Source organism: Phaseolus vulgaris, chromosome 11 (genome assembly GCF_000499845.2).
Source record: "Phaseolus vulgaris cultivar G19833 chromosome 11, P. vulgaris v2.0, whole genome shotgun sequence".
Lineage (NCBI taxonomy): Eukaryota > Viridiplantae > Streptophyta > Magnoliopsida > Fabales > Fabaceae > Phaseolus > Phaseolus vulgaris.
Genome location: NC_023749.2, coordinates 7,938,580 through 7,952,590, shown reverse-complemented (window position 1 = coordinate 7,952,590; position 14,011 = coordinate 7,938,580). Strand labels below are relative to the sequence as shown.

At 31.6% G+C, this 14,011-nt stretch overlaps 1 protein-coding gene and 1 long non-coding RNA gene across 2 annotated transcripts; one reads left to right on the top strand and one right to left on the bottom strand.

Moving 5' to 3' along the window:
- The first annotated feature begins 4,283 nt into the window (after positions 1–4,283).
- LOC137821999 (heavy metal-associated isoprenylated plant protein 3-like) lies at positions 4,284–5,983 on the top strand. Its single transcript, XM_068626843.1, has 5 exons — positions 4,284–4,418; positions 4,501–4,630; positions 4,715–4,932; positions 5,138–5,222; positions 5,318–5,983. The coding sequence occupies exons 1-5, from the start codon at positions 4,410–4,412 to the stop codon at positions 5,737–5,739; spliced, it is 864 nt and encodes a 287-aa protein (XP_068482944.1). The 5' UTR covers positions 4,284–4,409; the 3' UTR covers positions 5,740–5,983.
- A 7,387-nt stretch (positions 5,984–13,370) lies between these two features.
- LOC137820090 (uncharacterized) lies at positions 13,371–13,809 on the bottom strand. Its single transcript, XR_011082539.1, has 2 exons — positions 13,671–13,809; positions 13,371–13,583 (listed from the first exon to the last, which is right to left on the bottom strand). It is a non-coding gene; the product is annotated as an uncharacterized lncRNA (long non-coding RNA).
- Between the last annotated feature and the right edge of the window lie 202 nt (positions 13,810–14,011).

Sequence of the window (14,011 nt, the reverse complement as noted above, 5' to 3'; positions counted from 1 at the left end):
ATCTCATACTCTTGTATAAGAGTATTTTTATTTTTTTTTGCTCTTTTTGCTTCCTTAGTACCTTCACGTGTAATCTCTAAAACATCCCACATTTCTTTGGCTAAACAACACACTAAAACCCTATAAAATTCATCAATAGTTAAAGCAAAAGAAATGATATGGTTAGCTCTTACATCATAATGTGCCCTTTTATTTTCATCAAGAGTCCATAAAGAAAATTCTTTAATAACCACAACAATATCAACAATTCTAGTTGTTTCAAATGGACCATTACCATTTCATCCCTAACTTCCTTATCAACACATTCAAGAAAATATTTCATCCTAATTTTTCAAAAGAGGATAGTTTTCTCTAGAAAAAAAGGAGGGTTTTTTTATAGATGCACCCTCAGCAAAACAAATGTTTCTGAATTACTAGCCATTTCAAATCAAAATTGAATAACTTTCAATAACTTGTTCTAAATATCAATATTTAAGCAAAGAATGAATAAACACACAATGAAGAGGGGAGTGACTTGATTGAAAAATGTTCTTTAAATTTTTGTTAGAGAAAACTCTACTCAAAAGACCATAATTAAAGATTATGTGAAAAAAATAAAAGCTCAAGAACACACCAAATTTTTTATATTGGTTCAATTCTTCTTGAATCTACATTTAGTTAATTTAAACAACCTGAGTTGTTTTTTTCACTACAATATTAAAATATCCAATTACAAGAAACACCTATGTATCTAGATCAAAACAAAACAATCATTCCTTATAACACCCTTCAAGAAGATTTTAAACAGATAATCAAAACACTTAATCACTTACTACATATAGCAAATATTTGTATAAAATATAACATCATATGTGTGGCAGATTATACAACAAATTAACTTATAATATAATCAATTTTTCTTGAATAACCTTGGACAATCTTTCTTCCAAAATAATTGAATTATGTAAGATTTATTGATTACAACATAGTTTTCTTGATTCAATAAATATGAAAATTATATATTTGAAATAGAGAGATTCCTTTTTAAAAGATTTGAAATAACTACAAAGGGTAATGAATTATTATTAAATATAATCAATCAATTAATTTGTTCATTCATCAATTCAAAAAATACTTTAAAAAAATATTTAATAATCGATTATTAAAAAAGGTTGTGTTTTTTTTTAAATCAAAATAATTAATTATATTCTTTTTTATTTAATTAATTATATGTTATTTATATGAAAGTTATGTTTGGAAAGATTAATTGATTATTATTAAACATAAAAATTATATATGATCTTGTTTAAAATTGTTCGTTTTAACTTCACATAATTGATTTATATACTAAATATAATAAGTTAATTATTCATGTTTTAATTTTATGATTAAGATAATTTTAAAGATTTATTTATAATTTAAATTTTCATCATATTAAGGTAATAAGTAATTATTACAAAGTGGACTTTAAGCCTAAGTCAACCTCATAAAATCGACTCATGAGACTGTCAACTCGTGCGTGAGACTATATATTATGAGTGGTATCGGATGACACGATAGGCCCAACATAAACCATTGCTATGATAAGCTCGAAAATGACTTTGATACCATATTACAAAGTGGACTTTAAGCATAACTCAGCCCCATAAAATCGGCTCATGATGAGGTTGAGGTTTGCATCCACTTATATACAATGAATTGTCCTCATCTCTAGTCGACGTGGGAATCTCCAACAGTAATGGAGATTGAAACCATCAACCTTAGTTATGATTATAAAAAAATCTTCAAATCAACCCATTATGATTTCACATGTTTTTGCTAACATAGTTAAAGTGTTTGGAATATTACAAGCATGACTCATTTTTGTTCTACTAGGGTTATGTTATGATGGATAAGTATTTTTTTTATCTTTTTAGAATCTACTTGAAAAATATAGAATAATAGTAAATAAAGACCGTTTTTCTTCAGAAACCTAAACCCCACGGATGATAACTTGTTTTTAAAAAAAGGTAGTTTGAGATTTGTTTAAATGAATGTGAAAAGAAAATGTTAAGAAATATTTGTTTTATATATTACATTACTCACTCGCATTTGATTATTATTTTTAATGATCGTTACTTTCTTTTATAATTTTTGAAATAATTATTATTTAAATTTAAAAGGTAATGTATTTTATGTCTGAAACAATAACTAATATAGGTGGATTTAAGCGACAGATGACTCAATTTTCCAAGCAAGGTTTTAGATTCAAATCTTATAGAAAAAAAAAAGTTGGGAAGAGAAACTAATTAAAAGTTATTAATAAAGTTTCTCGATAGAAATTCATTAACAACTTTTTATCATTTTAAATTTTAGATTTTACACAATGAATGCTTATTTCATATAATTTAATTTGTAATAAATAATTAGACGCTGACATAATTCTCGAATCACAAATTGGATTCAGAAACCTATTACGCATAGATTAACACTTTATAACGTTTTAGATAAAATGTTTAGTCGAAACAAGGGCGTAAAAGGATGATGGAAAACTTAAATTAATAAAAAAAAAACAAAGTTATTATAAAAGTTTATTTTTTTAGGACAAATATTCAAAAGAATTTTAAAAAAAAAATCGTCTTGAACCAACAATTAAATTAAGGAGTCGATTCTAGGTGAGGAACTTATCAACATTTCACAAAGTCCATTATAAAATGGTTTTAAAAATAGTTATTCTTATCCTATCTTGTAAAAAATAATTGATTATTCTTTGTTTTGAAACATTATTAAAAAGATATGTATTTTAAAACTCACTTATTTGATTTTTTTACTTTCAGAATATTTTCTCTAGAATTGATATGATATTTATTTTATAAAAGGCATTTTTATTAAGAAGGGAAATTAGATTTATTTATTTATTAGCTTCACAAGATGTGGACTCACATTTACATTGCATAATTTCTCAGTATAAAAATATATGCTTTCTTAGATAGGATAAGGATTAAAAACAAAAGTTGCATATCAGACTTTTATTTATTCACCTCTATAGCTAAACTCATTTATAAATACCAACCACAACAATAGACAATTTAATTTATATGAGTAACCGATCAAAAATTGTTACAGATCGATAAAGAACTGAATTCATTATGAAAATGACCAAACTTGCATTTTTATCATTATCTAATTTTTTTTTATTAAATTACTTATTAACAATCAAGTAATTACAAGTCAACGTACATAACATTAATCTCTAAATCATTGAATTTAACTCCGAAGCCAATTTTCAATCCTATCACAATAAAACGCTTATATCCACTTTTATTTTGAGACAAAATATCGTGGACTTCTAATAGATCTCTATAGTTTTTTTTTTAATTCAACGAGTATCATTATAAGTATAATAGAGAGTGATGTCTTCTTTATTTTCAAGTGATTATGATTATTTATAGTAATAAATAATAAACGTTGATAATTGAAGTAAATTTAGTGATATTTTTATTGACTGAATTTTCATTTTTTTTTCTGAAGTCATAAAATAAAATAAAAACAGTCAAATGTAAAAATAGAGTAAAAAACTGAAGAAAAAAATTCACACAGTTAAATATAATTTCTCATATATGCTCAAAATAAAACTACTCTATAAGGAGGAGAATTTGCCTTGTAAATTTATTAAGAAACCAATTAAAATTTGTTTAGGAACATTAGTAAGTGGATCTAGATGAAACCCAACGGGTAGAGGGCTCATGACCCGAATGACATTTATGAAAAGTTAGAGAAAAACCCAGAAATAGTGAATAGTAGATTGAGTGTGCAGTGTAATTGTAATTGGGCTATGAAGTTACACCAACCAATATGAATGGAACGGAATGAAAATGAAAAAAAAATAGTGTAAAATTAAAAATAATAGCGTGCAAATGGGACGAAAGTTGTTTGATGTTATTAATTCGCCGCACACGCTTACAAGCAAGACCTCGGGTAGCTAGAGAAGTGTTTAACGAGCGTAGGTGTATTTAATGAGAACATGACACGTGTATTATTATTATTATTATTATTAAAAGGTTTTGTGTTATGAGAAAAAGTTTTATAAAAAGGGAGGTGTGTTAAATTTGATAAAAAGAGTGCGGCCATAAATAGAAAAAGAGGTTGGGAAAATTAAGAGGGGAGGTATAATTGCAGAGTGTGCATTGAGGGAGGCCCAGCCCAATTGAAGAAGGACACAGACAGTAGCTTGGCAAGAGGCAAGAAGTTTCTTGGTCCAGTCAACATAATTAAACCAGTCTCCTTGTGAAAGAAGGAAACACTTCAACCATGGGTCCCACTCACCCACATCATAAACACGCACCATGTGCATACTTATTACTTCCCCTATAAATACCCACGCATACCCGTATTAAACACTCATACTTACCGCTACCAAACCACCGCTCGCTACTCACTCACACACCATAATGGGCGCGGTAACTTACTCTCACTCACTCGCCACTTTCCTTTGCTCCGTTACGTTGCCAACGATAACTAATTCTGTTGTTGCTGTTGCAGAAAAAGAAGACAGGCGGCGGAAACGGAAACAAGGAGAACCAGGACGCCGCCACCACCGTCGTTTTGAAGCTCGACTTCCACTGCGACGGTTGCGCTTCCAAGATCATTCGACACCTTCGTTCTTTCCAAGGTTTTTTTTCATCTCTCGAGGTTGCTCGCTCAACGCTGTTTGTTTAATTGCTGTGTTTTTAAGTGTTTTTGCTTGCTGTTGAAGGTGTGGAGACTGTGAAGGCGGAGGACGGCGTCGGGAAGGTGACAGTGACCGGGAAAGTGGACCCCGTGAAGTTGAGGGACAACCTGGCGGAGAAGATGAAGAAGAAGGTGGAAATCGTCTCTCCGCAGACTAAGAAGGAGAAGGAGAAGGAGAAGGAGGAGAATAAAGACACCAAAGCGAATAACAAAACGCAGGACAAGAAAAACAAGGACAAAGAGGTTCGTTCGTTCGTTTCTGGTCCCAACCTTTCCCTTTTATTTTATTTTACTCTCTCTGCTACTGCCAGCCTGGGATCTTTTATATTTATTTTCTAATTTGTTCCGGCACTGTTCGGTGATCTCAGTTGTTATTATTATTATTTGTTTAATTTATTACTTTATTAGTCACTTACTTGATGCTAATTTTGCTTAATTTAATTACCAGGTGGTGACTACCGCGGTTCTGAAGATGGCACTGCATTGCCAAGGTTGCTTGGACAGGATTGGCAAGACTGTGCTGAAAACCAAAGGTTAGTTAATTAGTTTTCTGTATCGTTTTTTTTTTTTTGCATTTTTGTTTTAAGTTATCTCTTGGTTTGGCTAATTGGGTATGGACATGACGCAGGAGTGCAAGAAATGGCTATAGACAAGGAAAAGGAAACGGTGACTGTGAAAGGGACAATGGATGTTAAGGCTCTGGTGGAGAATCTAACGGAGAAGCTGAAGAGGAAGGTTGAGGTGGTCCCTCCCAAGAAAGAGAAGGATGCTGACAAGGACAAGGAAGGATCAGGGAACAAGAAGAAAAAGGGCGGTGGTGGAGGAGGAGGAGGAGGAGATACTAATGAAGAGGGAGTAGAGAAAATAGATTACAGCAGAATGGAGTATGTGCCACAACCTTCTTTTGGCTTTGGTTATGGTTATGGACACGGCAATATTGGTGGCTATAGCTATGTGCCAGTGTACCCGGAGCAGATGCAATTTCACTTACATGCACCAGCACCACAAATTTTTAGTGACGAGAACCCAAATGCTTGTTCTGTCATGTGAGTGAGGTGTCAGAGGTTAATTTCATTCAACTGGGTGGTGATGGATGATGATAATAATGGTGGATGGTCTTTGCTAGGGTTATAGACTAGAGGCTATAGTCTAGACTGTTTCAATTCTTTCTTTTTTTCAATTTTGGTTTTTAGCATTCCAGGAGAAGGAGAACTTTGAGATGTTTGTGATATTGATGTGATTAGTTAACCAATACCGATGATATATTTTCAAAATGGCAATGCCAGTTTCAGAATTTGTTACTATTAGTTTATGCATAATGTAAATGATAAGATGGAAATAGGAATCTATCTCTCATTTGATTTTGTTGTATGCTGTGATAATTTAATGATTGTAAATAGATTTTGGAGGGGGGACAAAAAAGGGGCTGGCACGTACATGTCCTTATTAGGTGTCCTGCATCGCTGAGAAGGTGTTTGGTGCACTCATTAGTTATGACCCTTATTCCTACAAGTTTCTTCTGCGTCCTTTCTTTCTACCTTCATAATTTGTCCACTACCACTACTACTACACCATTGGCCATGCCATTGCCTCGAAACAGGGTCGTTAGTTGCTTTAAACTCTGTCCTTTTCCCACCTTTATCATTTGTCCCATATGTTAACTGCTCTTTTCCATCCATGCTTTTCAATTTGGCTCTTTCCTAGTTTTCCAATGCTGCTCTCCTCGCCTTCTTCGCCCTGCATAATTGCCTCTAACCTCTGTTTCATACAATTCTAATTACTATTCAGTAATCATCAAGTGGTTGGTCTCCGTGTAACGGGTTCAATTTTTCAAGCGTGTTTACATGTGACTCAGGTTTCAAAAAAAAATGTATATCCTTAATCATTACTGATGTGTATGTGGTGATCATCTGCTAATGTTAATTAACATAAAACACTGTTTTATAATGATTGTTAAGAATGACCAGTGCATTCTCTTTATGATCACTTTTAATGTGCCTTTGCATTTATCTGTGCACAAAAGTTGCTATATCCCCTGTAATACTCAGGCGTTGGGTTGCATGTGCTTCATGAGGCTAAGTGCTAACTGGAGGGATAATGATGACACTGCATTGGTTTTATGCATGGCATATTTCTTTCGCGATGATGATGCTATGCAAGACCACTGACCACACTACCCTGCACTCAAAACCCCCCTTGATTTTTGTCTGCCTTTGCCAAAAGAAAGAAACATTAACTTTTCTAAAGGATGGAAAAGCCAAAAGACAGTGCTACAGCAAAACTTTCAAACAATGTTTTTCAAATCACTCAACATATAATTTTATGATTCATTCATTTTGTCACTTAAAACATATTTATAGTGACAGTGTGTTCAAATTAAATTATATCATATGTTGTACAAGATAAAGAAAAGGATAATAACATGCTTTCTGGTTTTATGACAGAGAAACAATATGATATAATTTATGACTAACATAAGCCATTATTGTAAAAGAAAAACTCTTCATCATGTCTTTATGATGGCGCTTTTAAACTGATTTATGGCTCTGATACTTTTATGGACAGAACAAGCCAGACACGAGTTTAATCTATACTTTTTAATGTCCATTTTTTTATCATAATTGTTTAAAGAATAAACTTACTAATAAAAAAAAAAAAAAGTGTCCCTGCAATTGCACCCCTTTACCCTTTTCCTTTTTGATTTTGAGTTTGGTTCTGCAAAAGAGATTTTTTTTAATAATACAAGAATATTCTGGCCACTAACACAGGGAAAGGTCAACCTAAAACCAAACGATGAAATACTTTTCGGCTTTTTCTTTTGCTGAGTATTTTAATAAAGTGCATTCACGAGAAGGTGTGGTTTCATGTATATTCACAGAAACCAAATGTTATGCATTTTAAAGATTCCGTATCCATGTGGTTAAAGCCCTTTTATTTTTCATAGGTTTTCCATTTGTCTACGTTTTCAACACGGCCACTGAACCATGGTTTCAATCAACTTTAATTCTCTCTATGATTAATTATTTGGAAGCCATAAATTGAATTATTACTTGCTATTCTTGGTGAGTTTGTATTTGGTTGAACAATAATTAACACATTGCTCACAGAACAGGGTAGCTTGAAGGTTGGTGCCAAAATCGTACGTATCAACGTACACTTGTGAAAGAAAATAAATAAAGTGAGCTTTATTCAGAGTTGAATTTCTCCAAAATGGGGCCACACACGTAAAGGGTCAGGCACTGCACTAAAGGACCTTAAATATTCTTTTTCAGATATAAGTTTGAGAAGGAAAGGTTGGGAGTTGTCAAACTAAGCTTTATGCAAAAGCAAAAAATCACAATTCTTACAAACTTTCCTCTTACTTTTAACTGCTTTCATCTTATCTCATGGTGCTGATATATTAACACCTTCCAAATTAAAAACATACACTAAAAATATTATATTATTATAAACAGTGTTAATGTATGTTATTTACTATTCATTATGTTAACAAAACTTTTCTCTAACTTATAAACACTATTCACCAAACTTAATTATAATTTCACCATAACACAACTCTAATAGATACTATTTTTGTTTTTATAGAAGGATTAGACGATATGAAGTTGAACAAGTTACTTTTTTTCGTCGTGATTTTCTTCTTCCTTCAAACTCCTCTTATAACGTTTGGATTTTGATTTTGGATCAGGATTAATTTTTTAATGTTTAAGTAAGTATTCGATATAAGTTGTTTTGGTTTTGTGTTTATTTATAAGATTTCATCAACCTTTCTATTAATGGGTTTATGTGTTACTATCAATATAAAGTCACTAATATTAAGGTTTTGAAGTTCTAAATCATAAAGTTTGGCAAATATGCAGAAGTGTTGTGGAAAGGCAAAAGCTGAATGAAAGATGAGTTATGAATGCAAGGTGTATATGCTTATCCTTGAAAGGTTCAACTGTTCCTTTTGATCATTGAAGAGAGAAAATTGATTGTGGAATACGACAAGTGGGTGGAAAAGTCACTGGTCAAAAGTCTCATCGTCTTTCTTCTACAAACAGGGGAGATCTTGAGGCTAATAATTATTATGATTAGTTTATAAATAAATGCAGAAATAATTGAAGTTTGGATGGATATGCAAATAAGCAACTTGTAGTAGGGTTCTAACTTCTGTTAGGTTGAAAAGCTATTCTATGTGTTGACCGTAATTAGGATCCAACCAACATTTTCCAAATTATTGTCTTATTTTCTTATCCTTAGTATCATCATGCTAATCACCCAAAAGCTTCTTCTTTCACATTAATTAAGACCAATAATTTTTTTGTCTTTTATTAATATAACCTTAACCCTTAATAACTATGATCCACTCCTATAACTAATATTTTATACTAAAATTTTCAATGCATGTTCAGTGATGTTGAAGTATTATTTCTATTCTTAATCCTAATTCAAAACTTAACTCTATCTCAAGGGACACACGTACTTCACCCAATGATTCCACATAAATACTCGTGGCCAAATTTCTTAATGAGGATGAAATATAATACTTTGCGCCAAATTTTCAAAATTAATTAAAATTTCCCGCCAAAAAAATCTTGATTTTTTTAAGTAATATCCGCAAAATAGTCTTACAGTCTCTTGGAAAAATATAAATTTATATAAAACTTACATATCATATTTAAATGTTAATATAGAAAACAAAAATTAGAGGATGACGTAAATTTCAATTTTTCAAAAATTTTCACCAAAATTCGTAACGCTTTATCTATTTTTTTAAATGATGAACTATGTTGGAATATTACTCTAGAAGGGTGAGTGGTTAAATATAACACATATTCTTCTCACTGACTTTAGTTATAGTATTAAAATCTCCTAAAAACTGGGTACCTATGATTTTGTTGGCTCAAATGTACGTGAATAGGTATCATAACAATGTTCATGTTTCTAATACCTATGGATGTATTTGGATCAATTCCCAATAGCAAATCGATCATATTATATTGAATTTACTGTTTTTCATACACTTTTTCTTCTTGCAAATAAAGTTATATTTTTATATATGTTTACTACTTTGAGTATAATTATAAAAAAAAGTATTTTAGCAAAATATATAAACTTCATTGTCACATTTTCTTATCCTGGGGGGCCAAAAAATCCTTTCATATCCTTTAACTTTTAAGACTTCAAGTCAATGAATTTGAGACGCTTTCAAACGCGGAAAAAAAAAAAGAGACGTACACAACTTTTTCTTCTTCGAAGCTCCAAGACGCAAAGGAAACAAAATAAACCAAAAAAGTCTTCATAATTATGATTAACTGAACAGGCTAAAAGAACCTTTTCAAGAAAACGCACACACACACACAAATTACTGTTTTTGTGCAAAGTTTCTAACAACCACGATTAATCTAATTAGTAAAAATGCAAATTGTATCTTTCAAAGAAACGTGTTTATTTTTTTTTCCAAAATCTTTCTAAAAAACTGGTAATCGTTAAATACTTAAAAAGTGTCATTTTTAGTCTCATCACAAATGCAATTACATTTATAATTTAAATTATACTGTTTATGTAATTATTGTTTTTGCGTGCAAGTAGGATATAAAAAAACAAAGAAAATGGTAATAAAGGAAGATGTTAGTAGTTGTCTATAGCTAAAGCAACACAAAAAAGTGCATTGCACCCAAAAGTTAAAGTAGACGAGATAATGGTTAGACTGTTAAAGAATGACCAATAAATAATAAAAGTATAAAAGATTTCCAAAGGACAAAGTTTAATTAAATGATGACAAAATAATACTGCCAATGCCCAAGAGACTCCAAGAATCTTAGTGACATGACAATAATCATACATTTTTAGTTTTATATACAGTTATAGAGAAGAAAAATTCCATTTTCGTTCTCACGTACAAATACCCCATACGCATAACTTCTGAAAAAGGTGGATATTAATTCAAATAAAAAAAATGTAAATTTTTTAACATAAAAACTTAAACAAACAAAGAGACAAAAAGTAGTAATATGAAAATTAAAATTATCTTAAAAGAATGGAATAAACCAAAAGCTGGCGAACGAAAGAGAACGGTGCAGTCTTTGGACAGAAGATTAACACTATTTCACTTATTCCCTCCCAATCAAATGAAATTTTCCTTTTACCTCAAATGGAAAAGAAAAAACATTGAATACAATAAAAAAAAACAGATTTCGTTTAGATTTGTTTCACTTCATTTTTTTCTCAAAAAAAGTTTAATGTTACTTTCAATTTTATGGATATATGTTATTAGCAAAATATTTTGTATTGTAAATATTTTAAAATTCAGTTTTTTTTAATAACTTTGTTATACCACTGCACATGAGAGGTAAAAAAAATTTAAGACGGTCTCAAATTAGTATAATAAATTATAGGTTAAGTTGTTTTAAATTAAGCATTATAAAGTTCACTATGCCTATTTATTTTCTATTAAAAATACTCATTCACATAAGAAAAAACACGTGAATTTTTGGTATAATCTAATTTTAGAGTAATTGTAACAAAGGTCTAGTAAATTGGTGTTTTCATTACCTCCTCACCTCCTTATGTTTCTCAAACTTCAATATAAGGACTTGAAAGAAATCCTGAACACCATCCAATGCTTGACTTCCATTGAGGTTCAAATGGAGTAAAATCTCAACCGTCAAAACCCATCACCCCCTACACTAAGTTCACCTAAACTGACCTTACCCTTCTTTGATGGAAAGGATTCTTTAGACGGACTCTTCCAAACTGACCACTACTTTTCCTTCTATCAAATACATATAGAGCACCATTTGTCCATGGTTGTTTTTCACATGCAAGGATGTGCACTTTCTTGGTTCAAATGGTTACATCACAACAACCTCACCTTTGATTGGCCCATGCTCACTTAGGCCTTAGAACTCCATTTTGGCCCTTCTAATACATACACTAATCACCAAGTGGAGTTGTTCAAACTCTAACAGAACCACCACGATTACTGAATATCAAGGACGCTTTGAAAAACTATGCAACTGCATAGTGGGTCTTACGCCTAATACCATACTTAATTATTTCATTTATGGGTTACATATGTCATATGTAGAGAGTTAGCCATTCTGAACCTCTATTCCATATCCCAAGCCATTGGTTTGACAAAACTTATTGGAGATAAAATTAGGGATTCCAAACCTAAACCTACTTGTTTTCAAACGCTGCACTTTACTCGCTCTTCCACGACATCAACACCAATAACCAATAATAAATTCACTACCTACCTTCACCCATACCCATCAAACAGTTGACAACCACTCAAATGCAGGAACGACGCACTTTTGGGCTATGTTACAACTACAATGAGAAATTCATTCCAGGACACAAATGTAGTACCTTTCATTTTCTGCTTTAATTGGAGGATTTAGAACCACTTTTTGAAGCATAGGAAGACATTACCTCCACAATAGAATCCACAAACACCATTCATCTCCACCTTTATCCCCTAGTCTTTATGGGAAACATTTCTACCAAAACCTTCAAATTTATAGGTGTGATTCATAACCTATCAGTCACGGTATTGATTGACTCAGACAACTCTCATAATATTCTCCAACCCCACATTGCTCACCATCTAAACCTACCCATTACACCCAGTCACCCTTATCTCTAATAGTAGGAAATGAAGCTTTCATTAAATGTCAGGAAATTTGCCTATTAGTTTACATCTCTCTCCAAACCTCTTCATTCACCATACCATTTTATCTCCTTCCTATTGAAGGTGTTGATGTGGTATTGGGAATTGACCAGTTAAGCAAACTTGTGCCATTAAGGTTGATTTTTTTGTATCAGGTACTGCATTCACACACAAAACTAATAAATCATCTTACAAGCCACCACTACACCTAGCCCACCCCTGCTACCTACACAAGTTTTGCCAATACCTATCTACAAACTCCATTGCCTCCCTTCACCTTCTTTCTATTGAAAACCACCCTCTTCCTCCATAGTCAGTTGAAACTGAAATACAAAACCCATTATCCCATTTATCCTCCATTTCCCTTACAATTCAATCCCTTCTCAAGTAACATCAAAATCATATTCCAAAGACCACACGACTTACTCCCCACACAGGCCACATGACCATCATATCCCTTTTTACTCAATACCTAACTAATCAAAGTTAAACCATATCGTTGCCCTCACCATCACAAAGAAGTTATCACTTAACACTACAAAAGAAGTGTATATTGTGGCAGTTTTTTTCCGTATAAAGTGGCGTTTATAACCGCCACAATATACACTTGTGGCAGTTTTTCAAACCATCATAAAACTGGCCGCCACAAAGTTTAATGTGGCGGTTTTATGTTACCCGCCGCAACACCCGCCACTTTAAACATAGTGTAAATAGTGGCAGTTTTCATATGTAAGTAGTGTCAGTTATAACTGTCGCAATTTACAATCATTGAAGAAAATTCTGGCACCATAATATACGTAAGTAGTGACGTTTTTAACTGACGTAATTTTAATACTGAATAAATAAAATTTAACCACTTTTTTATAATCTGTTTTATACAATTATAAAATTTAACCACCACTTTTTTATAATCTATTTTATAAAATTATAAAATTTAACCACCACTCTTTCATAATAAAATAAAATAATGTATAAAGTTATAATCATCCATTCATTTCATTGAAAATTAAAGCACACATAATAATGTTCAAAAGTTTATATGTAATTGAAAATTAAAACACATAAAAAGTTCATACATCCCTAATCAAGTTCAAAATTACAACACATAATTGTTCAAAAGTTCATATATCCCTAATCAAATTTAAAATTAAAACACACATCCCTAATTAGTTTTGCTTCCGGCACTTGATCCTATTACTTGATTAGGTGATGGAGCACCACTTCCATAATCTGATGCCTGAAATAAATAATTTTAAGTTAATGAATTTGTATGTTTATAATTATAAAATAAAAGACACCAATAAATATTTAAATATATTAATACCTCATTGGTGGATGCATGAACCAAATTAGTTGCCATTGCAGCAAAATGTTCTGGAACATCTTTTCTTGAAGCAATATATGCAAGCAAAGTGTTCATTTGATTTTTCAGAGTTGCAAACTCATTTTCCATTTGAGTTACCTTATCCTCTTCATTTGAGCTACAGTTACGGATCATCAACAATATCATCATCATCATTCATTTTATATAATTATGATTCTACATTCCTTCCACACAAGTCATCACTGCTGGGCGCACTGTACCCTCTGTGCACCACAATGTGATAAAATTTATGCTCCAAAATTATGATTCAAAAGTTAGTTTTACAACTCACAATTTGAATA

What these genes read in the sequence shown, in the direction of transcription:
- LOC137821999 (XM_068626843.1), top strand. An exon ending in ACACCTTCGTTCTTTCCAAG is followed by an intron (nt 4,631 to 4,714) that starts GTTTTTTTTCAT and finishes TTGCTGTTGAAG; the next exon opens with GTGTGGAGACTGTGAAGGCG. An exon ending in AGAAAAACAAGGACAAAGAG is followed by an intron (nt 4,933 to 5,137) that starts GTTCGTTCGTTC and finishes TTTAATTACCAG; the next exon opens with GTGGTGACTACCGCGGTTCT.